Source organism: Neovison vison, chromosome 6, assembly GCF_020171115.1.
Source record: "Neovison vison isolate M4711 chromosome 6, ASM_NN_V1, whole genome shotgun sequence".
Lineage (NCBI taxonomy): Eukaryota > Metazoa > Chordata > Mammalia > Carnivora > Mustelidae > Neogale > Neogale vison.
In genome coordinates this window covers 113,342,150-113,357,672 of record NC_058096.1, presented here as the reverse complement: position 1 = coordinate 113,357,672, position 15,523 = coordinate 113,342,150, and the positions used below count along the sequence as shown (strand labels likewise).

Sequence of the window (15,523 nt, the reverse complement as noted above, 5' to 3'; positions counted from 1 at the left end):
GCTATTGCTACTTTTAGTCATTTTTCAGCTGGAAAAACAATACAATTTAAAAATACCTACAGACTCAAACGGATGGGTTGGTTGTTTGAGGCAGCACTCATAGGAGGGTGAAGCCACGAATGACGTAGAGTGACAGTAACAGTGGCTCCCAGATTCTCACAATGACACCCCTGACTCATGTTCAGCCTGCACTCGGATCTGCTTTCTCTCTTTCTCTCTCTCTCTCTCAAGACTATAGGAATATCCCATAGATAGACAGCCTGTACTGGGTTGAATAATGTGCCCACAAATTCACTTTTACCAAGAACCTCAGAATAGGACCTTATTCAGAAAAATGGTCTTCACAGATGTAATTAGTTAAGAGAAGATCATACTAGACTAGGGCAGGTCCTCAATCCAACGACTGGTCCCCTTATAAGAAAACAAGAGGACACAAAGATATAAGGAAGGGTATGTGACAATAGAGGCAGAGACTAAAAGGATGCAGCGACACGTCAAGGAATGTCAGTGATGGTCAGGAGCCACCGGAAGCTAGGAAGAGGCAAAGACGCATCTTTCCCAGAAGGTAGCAGGGCCCCACCAAAACCCTGATTTCGGATTTCTGGCCTCTAGAACTGTGAGAGAAAATATACCTGCTGCCTCAAGCCATTAAGTTTTTGGTAATTTGTTAAAGCAGTCCTAAGAAACTAATCCATACCTTAGGTTGAATTATCATCATTTTTTAAGATTTCACTTGGGTTATCAAGGGGTAATAAACAGTGGTCCATGGAAGGGAATACCTGGACTATGCACCCCAAAGACGAGAGCTCTGCTGCCCATCCAGCAACCCTACCCTGGGCCTGTGAATACTGAAAGCAGCCCTTCCTCTGCACTGGGGTGGAGGGGCGTTATCTAAGTTGTACCTCATCCTTCTTCTCCTGAATACGTCGTCTCTCTGCCTCGATAGCCAGCTTCTCCTGGATTTCCTGAGCAATTTCACAGTCTTGTTGTTCACTAAAAAACAAAGGTGAAAACAGTATGAATAAAGAAACTAAGGCATGATTTTTCCTAAAAATAACATAATTTATTAATACTCACTTTGAGCCCATGCACACTTTTTATTTTACTTAAACCTCACAAGAGTGATGAAAGAGGCTGATATCACCACATTTTACAGACAAAAAAGGCGGGGCCCAGAGTAGTGAAACCATTTCTCTAAGATCAGAGAAAATAAGTGGCAGAGCCAGAATCCAGTGCCCAGACACTACAATGGAAAGTCCCATGCTTTTTCTACATTCCTAAATCACCTCACCATACTGGGGCCACCCAACAGAAAAGCAGGTTTTCTCAAGAACATGTAAAGGAGACAAAGACTAAGATTAATGTCCACAAATATCCAAATACAGGTATGGAACACATAGAAAAAACTTGGGAGATAGCTCACTAAATGTCACTGTAATCACCTAGAGGTACTGATATGACTTTAAAATGATTTCTATAAATTTTTAAATTAGATGTATTTTTCAGTTTCACTAATACTTGGAATTCCTCCCCTGTTTCAGTTCCCAATAGACACCTCTTTGGCTGATGCCAGTTTCCTTAATACTCAGGCCCCTAAGAAAATAAAATGTAATATCATGGCCAGCACGGATTTTTTTATTTGGGTATTCATGCATTCAACAAAGATTTAAGTAACACCTGCTATGGTCCAGGCCCTATGCTCAACACTGCGGATACAAACATGAGGAAATCTTTACTCTGCACTCAGAGAGTCACAATACTTTGTGGTAAAAGAAACAAGAGAATGACTTTGGTGGGAGAAACAGATCCTTTAAAACAGCACCTGTAAACTAGCAGTTCAAACACAAAATAAGGCTTCAATCTCTCAGAGGTGGGTACAAGTGTACATGTCATCTGGCTTTAGGTTTCAAGAAAAGTAAATGGACAGCTCAAAACTCCTGAATGTGATGGCTCTGGACACCAACCTTTACACAAAACTGTTGCAAGGAATAAAGACCAGAAACATGCATAGAGTTTACTATTTAAAAAGATGCTATAATAAACTTACATTTGTGACTTATGGGTACAGTTTGTTTCCTAAACAAATATATCCTTTCATTGTCCCCTGCCAAGTAAACTTAAAATATTCAGTAGGGGAGCCTTGGTGGCTCAGTTGGTTAAGTGTCTGACTCCTGATCTCAACTCAGGTCTTGATCTCAGGGTCCTGAGTCCAAGCCCTGCATTGGAGTCCATGCTGGGTATGGAGTCTACTTTAAAAAAAAAAAAAAAAAAAAAAAAAAACCATACTCAATGAGTCTCAGTCTTGGTGGTATACTCCGTGTTTAACAAATAGCATTTTCTAATTCAAAAGTGTTACAGAGGGCAATAATCCTGCTGCCATTGAGGAATTAAAATCCATATACTCTATTCTGACGAAACTGAGAGGATAAAAATTATTCTAACTATTCTATATGGAAATGGGTCACTTTCAACATGCCTGGAAATAGTTGTAGGTGGAAGATGTGTGCACAGATGCAGGTTTGTACACATGTGGTGTGCACACACAAGACAGAAACAGAGGGAAGAGAAACATATCTTCTCATGGCAATTTATCAGCTATGAAAGTATTTGGACTTAATGACTTCATCTTATAGGTCTAATATTTTAGGATTCTTAACCACTCAAACCAAAGAACTGAAAAGAAATAAAAACCTATTCAGAACAATTTTTATTTATATATCATCTTTTCATTTACTCACTTCTAATAATTAAGGATCATATATAAAATCATGGTCTTAGTTTTCAAAGATTTCTCTACTAGGATCTCCCAACTCATGTAAAATCTGTACAGAAGTTAGCAACTATTAATTATATGCAGATGATAACAGATGGGAAGAAAGCAGAAGCTCAGCAAAGAAGACAAGGCCAAATCAAATGTTAAAGGTACCAAGTGACACAGATGTACCTCCTAATATGGACAACAGCCAAAATATGGAAAGAGCCCAGATGTCCACTGTCAGAAGAATGGATAAAGAAGATGTGGTGTACACATAACACACTCACACACATACACACACACACACACACACACACACAGGCACAGGAAGACTACTCAGTCATTAAAAAGAATGAAATCTTGCCATTTGCAATGACTTGGATGGAACTAGAAGGTATTATGCTAAGCTAAATAAGTCAATCAGAGAAAGACAAATACCACAGGAATTCACTCATATATCGAACTTAAGAAACAAAACAGATGAATATAGGGGAAGAGAAGAAAAAATAAGACAAAAACAAAAAGGAAGGCAAACCATAAGGGACTTTTAACTATATGAAACAAATTGAAGGTTGCTAGAGGGGAGCTGGTTGGGGGGAATGAGGTAACTAGGTGATGGACATTAAGGAAGGCACCTGATGTGATGAGCCCTGGGTTATATATAATTGATATATATATAATAATATATATATAATTGATGATTCACTAAATTCTGCCACTGAAACTAATATACACTATATGTTAACTAAAGTGAATTTAAATAATTTTTTAAAAATAACTTAAAAATATATAAAGAAATGAGGCTTAAGCTGAGCCTAGTAACTTCAAATCCTACTTCCATAAAGGACCAGATCCAGCCAATTATACAGAATCCCGAGAAGAAAAATCAAGTGGGAAAGGAGTAGTCAACAACCACCAAACCTGACATTGGACAGGGGACCCCGGGATGCAGATGGAGTGAGATGTTCCAATTCATTAATATTTACAGCATTTCATCCATCCACTGATGTGCAATGTCAAAATTACCAGGGTGTGAAAATCAGAAAAACGTCCTTTCTAACTTACTTATTTCAGTTAGGAATACCTCCAAAATCCCGAAGTCCCAGGCAGAAATATAACACCTGGCTCTCCTCTAATTTAAGACCTATAATCCATCACTGTCCGAATCCTCATTTATATTTAGTGTTTTATCTTGGTAATCTCTGAATAATCTCTTTATACTCACTATCATTACCCTAACTTAGGATCTTAAACCTCTGCATCAGCCTCAGAACTGCCCTTCAGAGTAAAGCACTGTGAATCCTGTAAAGGGCAATAACTGAGAACTCTAGAATATTCTTCTAGCTCTGGGTCTGATCTTCCCTCTGGTTGTGACCCTGAACCTCCACACATCTCAAGTCTCTCTCTCTCTCTTTTTTTTTTTTTAAGATTTATTTATTTTAGAGAGTGAGTGAGAGAGCAGGGGGGATGGGCAGAGGAAGAGAAAGTCCCAGACTCTGCCCTAAGCACAGAGCTCAATGCAGGGCTCAATCTCCTGCCCCTAGGATCAGGGCCTTAGCTGAAATCAAGAGTTGGTCGCTTAACTGACTGAGCCACCCAAGCGCCTGTCAAATCTAATTCCAATGCCTCAAATCAAGCCTTGTCATCTCTTCATTTGACCACTGCTTGACAGTTGCCTCCACAGTTCTTCACCTACCTAGCAGCACCCAGAGAAGGCCCCAAAATAAAAACCCCAACAGGTTCTCTGTTGTTTATAATATAAAATCTAAATTCCTAAAAATACAACTTAAGTAACCTTTTGGTCCAACTTTTGACTACTTTTCTGGCCTCATCCCCTACCCAGGCCCTTCCTCACACTCTGCATTCCAGCAGGACTGAACATCATGTAGCTACCATGAGATTCCAGGTTCTTTTACCTCCTGTCTTCCTTTTTACTTCCTCTGGCTAGAATCGTTTTCCCCAGCTATGACTACAGACTTCTAATTAACCATCAAGGTTCAGATTAATTGTATCATCTGCAATTGGGATGGTTTTCCCAGTCTCTCCCCTCTTCAAAGGCATGAAATGTATTCTCCAATCCCCTGGGGCTTGTGCAGGTTATCTGTAGATTTACAATACTCAGAGTTTTATTCTGAGGCCCTTAAGGGCAGTGTCTACATTTTATTCTATCTGTGGTCTTCAGTGCCTTTCATGGTGACAGGTATAGCAAGAGTTAATAAGAGTGTTTATTTCGAAAATAAGTAAGCTAACAAAATGATGACTAAAATTTTTTCTACGAGTAATAGAACAAAACGATAAACCATTCCTCAAAATGGCAAAAATGATAGGTTTTCCTGTTTCTTTGAACATGAACTACAGTAAATTAAAGGTCCCTTCACTTCTTCCTTAACCTTTCCTCCTCAGAACAAAACCATGCAGTAAAACCCACCATTTGAGATTTAGGGTTAGGGGCCACTGACAAGAAATGCACTCTGTGAGCTTGTGCTGGAAGAGATTCTAGATGTGATCTTTATATTTATCTAACTCTTAAAGGAGGAGACTGAGAAAGAACTTTTGTTAGATGCAGAAGTTATAAAAAGAACTAAGGGTATAATTCAGAGCTTTCCAGAAGATTCTCCCTCTCCCTGAAAAGGACGAGGTTTAAGGAAAATAAGAGCAGCAAACATCACCAGGAAAGAGTAAAGGAATCCAAATAATTCCTGAAGTTCTTCGATAGCCAGTATTTCACTGGACTCCCCCAAACAACCTGTGAGGCAAAAGGGACAGAGATTATGTTCCACATGCTATAGGGAAGGGATATACACTCAGAGAGATGGGCCAAATGCCTTGAAGTCATACAGTTATAAGTGGTAAGAGTTCATACCAGAAGTCACATGTCCCAAAACCAAGAAAGAGTTCCAACAATGAACAAAAATTTTCAAATCAAAGAAAACTATGGGATAGCCACTACAGGATTTATAATCTAACAGTGAAAGGCATAAAAGGGATAGACCCAGTCTTCTTCCCTGTGCAGGTTGCTGACTCCACAGAGAAAACCAGTCCCAGCATGACTCCCTCCCATCCCCCAAATCCTCACAGGTCTTTGTAACGCTTCTGGAGCTGAGCCTGAGCTTTCAGATCTTCCTCCTGAAGCTGCTTAGCCACCTGGAGATCATGTTGGACCAAGCGGTTCCGCTGAATATTCGATGCCAAATGATGCTCGACTGGACAGAAAGATTGAAGAGAGGAATGACAATGTCATTTATTTTTTGGCTTATTAATACTATGCCTCAGAATAACTTAAGAAGAGCTTTTCCTTTAAAAAGAGCTTCACAGGGCATCTGGGTGGCTCAGTCAGTTAAGTGGCTGCCTTCAGCGCAGGTCATGATCCCAGGGTCCTGGGATCAAGTCCCGAATCAGGCTCCCTGCTCAGGGGAGAGGCTGCTTCTCCCTCTGCTTGCTGCTCTGCCTATTTGTGCTCTCTATCTCTCTGCAAAATAAATAAATAAAATCTAAAAAACAAACTTTATTTAAAAAAAAAAAAAAGAGCTTCACATCCACAACTTCACTGTATGTTCTCAATAATGCTATAACAGGGAAAGAAGAATTCCTCTTCTCATCTTTCCATTAAGTATAAAGTGAGGACCACAAAGGTTAAGTAATTTGCCTTTGGTCAAATGGTGAAAACAGTCGTAGTACCAGGACTTCCACACATACTCTAAGGCCAAGGCTCCTTCTGCTCCACCAGTTGATACTCTCTTTATAAACTACATTTTTCAATACTTAATTTTTATATTGACATGTAAATGTTTCTCAAATTACATACTGTTGTATAACACACATAACTTAGATCTAGCTTCTATACATACATAATTTTTTTAATTTAATTTTATTTTTTGTGTGTGTTCCAAAATCCATTGTTTACGCACCTCACCCAATGCTCCATGCAATACATGCCCTCCTTTTTTTTTTTTTTTTTTTTCGAGATTATATTTGTTTATTTGACAGAGATCACAAGTAGGTAGAGAGGGAGGCAGAGAGAGTGGGGGAAGCAGGCTCCGTGCTCAGCAGAGAGCCCGATGCCAGGCTCGATCCCAGGACCCTGGGATCATGACCTGAGCCGAAGGCAGAGGCTTAACCCACTGAGCCACCCAGGTGCCCCCCCCAATACATGACCTCTTTAATACCCACCACCAGGCTCACATAACCCCCCACTCCCCTCCCCTCCAAAACCCTCAGTCTGTTTCTCAGAGTCCACAGTCTCTCATGGTTTGTCTCCCCCTCCAATTTCCCCCAACTCACTTCTCCTCTCCTTCTCCTAATTTCCTCTGTGTAATTCCCTATGTTCCACAAGTAAGTGAAACCACAGGATAATTGACTCTCTCCACTACATAAATATTAAGAAAAATCTACAATCTAGATACCGCCAGTGCCTGGAAAGATGCTTAGGTCCCTATTCTAGGGGAAGGAACAGATGCCAGATAGTGTCTCTCTCCAGTAACATTAGGGTAAAAGAAAAGGTTCAAGTCCCTCTACTCCCACATAACCAACAGTCTTCTCCTACCTGGTAGATGTTACGCTTCAAAATACCCAGAACTTCACTCTCCACCCAGTGACATTTGCCTAGATAAATTCCTCAGGATGGAAGGGCAGTGCGGCCTGGTGACTCTGTTCTCTCCTGCCTCACCCTAAGAAACCTGCCTCAAGCTACCACTAAAAAAGCAGACAGAAGAACAGAATGAGGCCATTACTCACTTTCTTGTTCCTGCAGGCTGTGGGCCAGGGTGTGGTCCTCTAAGACAGCAAAGTCTCGGCACACTGCAGAGGATGAAGGAAGAAAAGCAAACAAGACACGTTGGTAATATTTTAATATATCTTAAAAAAAGAACCGTGTTTACTTCAAAAATTAATTCAAATATTTTAGGATGATCAAGTTTATATCATGCAATGCAAAAGAGTGACTAGTTAGTATCAAAAATCCACATAATACCTGTTCAGTGTCAAGCACAGGGTGTCACAAAATAATGGTTAGCTCTGGTCCCTGGCCTAACTATACTAACACAGAATCAGAACCCAGAGGTCCAGATATTCTTAAATCCACATCTATTAAGAGAGGGCAAGAACTGTTACCACAATACAAGAGTCAAGAACGTTCTGCATACTGCAGCTGAGAGAAAACTGAGTTCTCGCATGGTCAGAGAAGTTAAGAGCAATCTAGCCTTTGCAATAGTCATCTGGGGTTGAGGGGATTCTCTCCCAAAGACTGACATCCTGGTTCCCAAAGGAAAAAACATACCTGTATTAGTCCCTCAGGTAGGAACAGATCTCTAAGTCAAGGATAATCACATTCTTTAATGGGTCCACACCCTCAGACATGAGTTAGAACTGGCTCCCTAGATCTCTGTAAATGTAGAGCTTCCTAGAATGGATCTGTACACCAAAAGAAAATGGGAACTTTAGGGGATACAGAAATCTACCCCTAATGTTGTCTTGATTTGGAGATCCAGGCGGGAGCACTCACTGGCCTATCTTTTTAGAAGCAAACGGGAAGAGATGGTCTGTCTCCAAGGTCCATTCCACCCCAAACTGCAATTCAAACTCCTGTTTCCTAACATAAGCATATACATAAAACAATACTTATGAAGGACTCTTATCATGAAATGTGCTTTTTATTTGTCTGTCTGAAGGGCAGTAGTTTAGGTGATACCTTCTTACTCTATTCCAAACACACAACTCACATGAAAAAGGAAAATTCCTCAAAGCCATAAACTACTACAATATGTAGGACTCAGAAAACTACCAGAGGAATACCAGAAGTATAGATTTCTTTCTGAAGCTTTGGATTTGCCTATGAGGACAAAAAATAAAGTAATACGTCTTTGCCATTCTTAGCACTTACATATGCTGACATACACATTCATGTAGCTCTGTCCCTGAGAAATAATGCAATAAAAAAGGAGGTAGATCCTGGACATTAAGGTTACTCCAAAATGGTTTTACAAATCATTTCTATCTAAGAACCATTTAAGCTACATATGAGCTGCTTACCCCTTGTTCAAACTCAACTGCCAAACTATTAATTTCCAGTAGAAAGTCCTGTTCTTTTACATCAGATATAGTCTCAGCAAATTCTAACTGTGGCCCAGATCCTAGTCTGTGTTTCACAGAATGAAAGTGCTTTCAAAATGAGCTAGCTAACCCTTTCAATTAATAGGTGAGGAAAATGAGGGTCAGAGGGAACAAAGGACTTATTAAGGCTATATGCAATTTGTTGGTGATAGGCGAGAAGTCAGTGACTGTGCCAGCAAGAGCTCTTTCCTTTCCTGACACTATGACAGCCCTCCTGGACTTCAGACAAACTGGGAGGCTGGAACAGACCAAAGAAGATATTCAACACTGACTAACACGCATTCCCTAAAATGCTTAGCTAATTAATATTAATTGATTAACTGCCCAAAACATGCATGATTTAGTTCACAGAAAACAAATATTCAGAATCAGCCAAATGAATGTAATCAAATCCTGTGCAAAAGAATGCTATTTTAATATGCTGCCTTATTATCTGAAGTGCTTTTATTATACTATGAAAGTTTATGTCTATATACTAAATTAATTTTAGTATATAGAATCAGAATTAATTTTAGATTAAGATTAGATTAATTATTAAGTTTATTATCTTTCATATCAAAAATGGCAACTTATTATTAGGTCATAAAACAATTTACTAAGTCTAAAACAAGCATTTAAAAATGAATACGCTAGAAAATAGAGAATATAGCATACAGAGTAAGGGAAACTATGGTATAGAGAAACTTTTTCAGTTTTACACACATAATACACACATACACACACATAGATACATTATATAGACATGATATGCATTAAGTCATAATGTAAAACATGTGTCATTCTGTAGGTTACAGTCAACAAAACTTAAAAGCCACTTTAATTTATGTGATCAGGGCAGAAAGTTATATCAAACAATATATTTTATATATTTTTAATGTCATGATAAATAAAATTTAAAAATTATAAAATTATTACAGTTTTCCATGGGGATAACCACGTGAAGAACTGAAGTAATTTCGTATTTTTTCTTTTAGTCAGTGCAACAGTATAAACATAATGTTTATGGATATAAACACCTGTAATAAAAATATACATTTTCCACATACTAAATTTAGAATCATGGTCACCTACAGAGAGAGGCAAAGGCAGAAGTGTCTCTGCTATATCAGATGGAGTTCTATTGCTTTATGAACAAAACAGAGAAGACTAAAGCAAATAAGGCAAATATTAACATCCATTCAATTTGACCAATAGGTTGTTGGTTTCTGTATTTCTTTTGCTTTTTGTAATTTTTTATGTATTACATTTTAAATTCTATAATTAAATACAAACTTTAAAAAAAATCTGTATCTTTAATTCCATCAACAGCATATACTGCTAAATCATAAACATGGAGACACACTGACATAACAGGTACAAGGGGTTCATGAATTACTGGTTTCTGTAACAATGACTCTTCTCAATGATTTCTTGATATTTAAACAAAAAGTACAAAGTCTATTCAGTCATTATGATTTGATCCTAAATCTTCTTACAGTATATATGGGTTATGGCTTGAGTTAGAAGAGAATCTAGATCTTCAAAGACTACAAGGAAGTGCACACACACATACACAGAATTGTCCTGTCAATACAATGACTTAGCACTTCAGAGTTTGCTAAAACTTCCAAATATACAATCTCATTTATACCAAGTATTGTGTATTCAGTACAGTTTCTTCTGCATCCACTCTGCTTCCTTCCAAGATGTGCCTCTGTATTCTCTGCACCATAATTCTACTACAAGCTGGAAAACAACCACACATCCAGCCACCTTTGTAAATCAGTAATCAGATGGGCAATTACAGAAAAATTTCACAGCCAGGACAAGTTCAGAGCCTAGATCTTTGCTCCTTCCTTAATCTACTTTGAAGTAAATAGTATAAATGTACTGAGGCTAAACAGCATAAATTCTCCACACTACCTTCCCCCTGCAGGCATATTTAAGATGTACGACTGGGCCCTGAACTCTTACCCTTCCATTTCTCAAACTTCCTCCCTCCTATGTTCACTTTCACTCATCCAAATTTCACGCTGATCTTGCCAGTAAAGCAACACCATCACTCCCCTTCACTCCTACTCATACTTCAATGGTCCTCCGGCCTCTTCCCTCTAACCCCAAACATTTTCCCCACAATTAGGGCATGGTAACTAAGTCTCGTTTGAAAACTAATAACCATGTAACTCTGCCTCCTTGCTTCTGAAGTGGACCAACAGAAAGAAACACATTTATCCGTCAACTCAAATACACAGCTGCCTCCCTGACCAGCTGCAAACTCTTCAGGGGAGGGACCTTGTGGAACTAATCTTTGCACCTTCCACAAAATTAGCACTGGATGTAGCATGCAGTAACACTTCAAGAGATATTAACAGGAAAAAAATATGAAGAAACACTGGTCAACAAAGTAAAAAAACACAACAGCTTGTTGTGAGAGCATCACAGAGACTTGTAAAATTTTCAAATTCCAAATTTTCAAATAAAAACTAGAAATCTTTCCCATTCCCATTAAAAAAATAGCCTTAGTGATTCTTTTAATCCAGATACATACATGTAAGTATACAACGAATTAGTTTACATTAAGCCAAGCAAATCTCAGAAATATGTGAGATTTTTACATATATAATTACACACACACACACACACACACACTCACACACACACACACACACTCCCCCTCATCCATTTTCCTTGAAGGGATTTTCATTCATTCATGAATCTCCCTAAATAAATAAATGACATAGCATGTATCAGGTAAACATACTCATTCAACAAACATTTGCTGAGTTCTCTTTTAGGATAAATAAATCATCTTCAAGCTATCAAGAAGGTGGAGATGACAAAAAGGTACATAAACATAATATAATTTAATAAATGTTATAAAGAACTATTGAATATTCTTTGAGGCCATAAATATGGAGGAGTTATGCTTATTATGAATAGGAGGTAAGTATAAGGAATGACAGTGACTCAGGCAGAAGTATCAAGGTACCTTAAAGTAGCTAAAATATAAAACATATTTCAAAGGAAGATTAAAATTCAAAAAGCAAAAGGTTGCCTCTTCTCAGTGAAGAGGCCAATTAACTCTTACAAACCAGAGAAAGAGTGAAGAAGTCATTTCCCTTCTGTCCTTTTACCCACATCCCAAAACTTTCTGAAAATACAATTCCAGTGAGTCAATCTTTACAAGCTCCCACCCACACAGGAATGCCTGGGTTAATAATACATTCACTAGAAACTACTTCTTTCAACTGTGTCTGGATTGCCTTTTATATTCTGGTACAGCTTGTGAGTTATTTTTGCGTAAATGCTATTAGCAACAGATGGAATACATACTCATTACACTGAGAGCAGGGAGGATACTTGCTTTCCTTTGTTCTGTACACATGAAAACAGCTTCTATGAATGACGATATCCCAGACACACATTTTGTCTTGAAAAGTTTGGTAACAACAAGCAGCCACAGTTGATGCTGATGGAGCACTCTGTTCATGACAATGTACTTTCACATTTATTCCTCCTAACCACTTGAAGGTAAAGGCTTTATCAGTGTTCTCATTTCATTTATGAGGAAACTTAAGGCTCAGAGAAATAAAGCAACTTGACTCAGATAGCCCAACAAATAAACAAAAGAACTGGAAACCAGACCAAGTTCCTCTGACCCCAAATATTTCTGCTCAAAGAACTCCTATGGAGAAATAATGAGTCTATATTTCATTATGTCAGAAAAAAGTGATATTATTAAATAGTAAATAAGACAAATCTGCATTCGGTTCTCTGAAATTGCAGATACAAAATAATTTAGGTAAGGCTGGTACATGTGCTCAGAAGGTTGATTCTCAGTCCCAAAATAGAGCAATAAAAATGGGACATCACTTAACTGTGTCTCACTATCTCCCCAAAATAAGTCTCTAGCAATCCGTTTGTGTTCACTTCTGAAAAACAAGGGCAGTACAAGTTCTTTTCATTCAGTGTTTCATGGGTGATCGACAAGAAAATCCCTCAGCTGTGAGTATGGTGAGAAATTCTGAGGAAAATCTCTCTTTGGGATCTAACCATCTCCCCCCATCTCCTCCAGCTTCCATCCAACATTAGTGAGTTTCTCTCCCTTTGCAAAGACAGTATTAATGAATTTCAGCCTAATGTGTCCATGAGATGCTGAAGGCAATTTGAATGAAGAAATAACATATGTAAACCCTTATGCCTTTGTTTGTTGCCCTAAAAAAAAAAAAAAAAAAAGTCTTCCTAATGTATTAAAGAAGAGTCTCTTTTCTTTATTTAAAGTTCTAATAAAATTGCCTGAGCAAGAAAGAAATGGGATTCGGGAAAAACTGTGAACAGTTATCATCATAATGACAAGTCCTCAACATTTTCACCCCCAACAAAATTTACATACATAGGAACTAAGAGTATACCAATATCACCACCACTAATACCAACACCAAAATGAACCCCTACCCCCAGCACCACCACCGTCAGCCTGGAAGCTTCTTAGGGATGCCCAGCTGTGGACTGGACACTTTTTTAACCATCTGCCCCAATAATGAGTCCCAAAATAACAAACATAGCTTTGAGTCACTGACCACTCTGACAACTGAAACTTCCATTTCAGGCAGAAGGTTGAAACAATGAGAATAAAATCTCGGTGATGTTTAAGCAATTAATTTACTAGCGAATAGAGGGTAACTGAAACCTTTGTTCTTTCTGATTTTTAGTGTCCCTAGATGTCCAACCTATTGAAATTAACAAAATCTAAGTAGGATATAACAGAAGGAGGTAAGTGGCACCTAATTTTGGCTACTGAAAAACTGGTAAATGACACTGGTGTTCTGTCCTCATTTACTTTGTTCCTAGTCAAAGTAGCCTATGGCAGAACTACTTTTCCTACCAAGTCTCCAAATCTCCTGTCCTATCCCATATACTATGGTAATTCCATCTGTCTGGAAGACAGAGGATCTTTCTGAGAGGAGACCCATGATATAACTAAGTCAGGTACACTTTTCTGTAATATATATCCTTATAACTGCCCCTCTTACTAACCTGCAGAGTGCACATAGATTTCTGTAATTGCTTTATGAAAGACAAAGACTTTTATCCACATTTTGTACAAATGATAGAATCAAGTACTATTAACCAACCTTTCAACTGTTTGGGGATTTTTATGGTTATTAGTTTGGGTTTATGTTTTCGTTGGTTGGTGTGGGTATGGAACACCGAGAATGGGAAAGTTTTGCAAGTCTGAAGGGAAGCTTAGTCGTAACACAGATTGTGTGTGTGTCTGCCTGAGGCACCTCTCCACTGTCTAAAAAATTCATAATCAACTTTCAAAACCCTCATTCAAAAGTCATTTCTCTATTTATCCAATCATACAGAATAAAACCAAAACCATCACAACTGACTCTCACACACCCAGTAGATCCACCTAGGCTTCTCCCCTCCCCTGCAGTGATTTCACAGCATACAGTAAATACAGTACTATGGCACTTATCATAATTATCTTACCCATCTGTTTCCCCAGTATACACTCAAGATCCTGCAAGGCAGGAAAAATATTATGAATCATTTTCTCTCCAACATTTATCACGATGCCTGAGATGATTATTTTCAAATAAATACCTGTGGAAATGAGGGCTCGAAGAAAAATGATGACTAATATAAATAATGATGTACAATAAAATACTGTATTTTTTGCAGGTGTGAGCCATCCTCACCTTCCAGCTCACCTGAAAAAAGGCTGAGTAGGAGCATGTCTACCCACATTACTTAAAATGACAGTAAAGGCGGAGGGGGGTGCATGATGGTTCAGTCAGTAAAGTGTCGGACTCTTGATTTCGGCTCATGTCATGATCTCAGAGATTCTGAGATCGGGCCTGTGCCGGTCTCCCCACTCAGCGGGGAGTCTGCTCCTCTCCCCCTGCCCTTCTCTTGCTTACTCTCTAAAATAAATAAATAAATCTTAAAAATAAAGTGAAATAACAGTAAAGGGTTTCTGCTTCCATCACCCAAATTTCAGATACATTGTATGCATTATAATGGACAGAAGCTGGTAGAAACCTAGAATATCTAGAAATCCTACACTATCTAAGTAGGTAGTACACTCAGACAAACGGTCAACTGTTGGTCCCTTTAGACCACAATTAAACACATAATTCAATTAATGGAGAAATGATGAGAGCTGGAATAACAATGCCAAGGATCACACAAATAAGTGTTATTTCTAAGACTAGACCCCCAGACTATGAAAAATGTGTCCATACAGGATATGTGTTAGGCTAAATAACCCAGTAGAATGCATAGGATGTACACGGCATTTTGAAGCAGAGAATGCAATCTGTACTAAGGTGTTGATTCTGATCTTAGAGCTAGTGTCCTGAGTCAAGTATTTGAGAAAAACTTCCTCATGTCTTCAGAAATCCTCTATAGTAGCAGACTGCCAAACAGTCCTGAAAATTAGAAAATGTTAGTAAATTAAGATAAATGAAAAACATATCAACATCGGAAGAAGCAAAAAAAAAAAAAAAGAAGAAGAAGAAGATGGGGAGGAAACATGAGGGATCTTTGTAAAAGGAAAACGTCTTTCAGGTGAATTATCCTGCCACAAACATTACTGAAAGAAAGAGAGCCACCCTTCCCATAAAAACCTCTACAAGAACCAGAATAGAGTAACTCAAGATCTTTTGCAAA

The 15,523-nt window shown here is 38.3% G+C and overlaps 1 protein-coding gene across 2 annotated transcripts in view; it reads right to left on the bottom strand.

The window, feature by feature from the left end:
* The window catches only part of CCDC50 (coiled-coil domain containing 50), a 71,297-nt gene that overhangs the window by 35,664 nt on the left and 20,110 nt on the right, over positions 1-15,523 (bottom strand). For both annotated transcript variants that reach the window (XM_044252003.1, XM_044252004.1), the window contains exons 2-4: positions 7,490-7,552; positions 5,832-5,958; positions 903-993 (exon numbers count right to left, since the gene is read on the bottom strand). In XM_044252003.1, the coding sequence (XP_044107938.1) occupies positions 903-993; positions 5,832-5,958; positions 7,490-7,552 (281 nt within the window). The remainder of the gene's footprint in view (positions 1-902; positions 994-5,831; positions 5,959-7,489; positions 7,553-15,523) is intronic.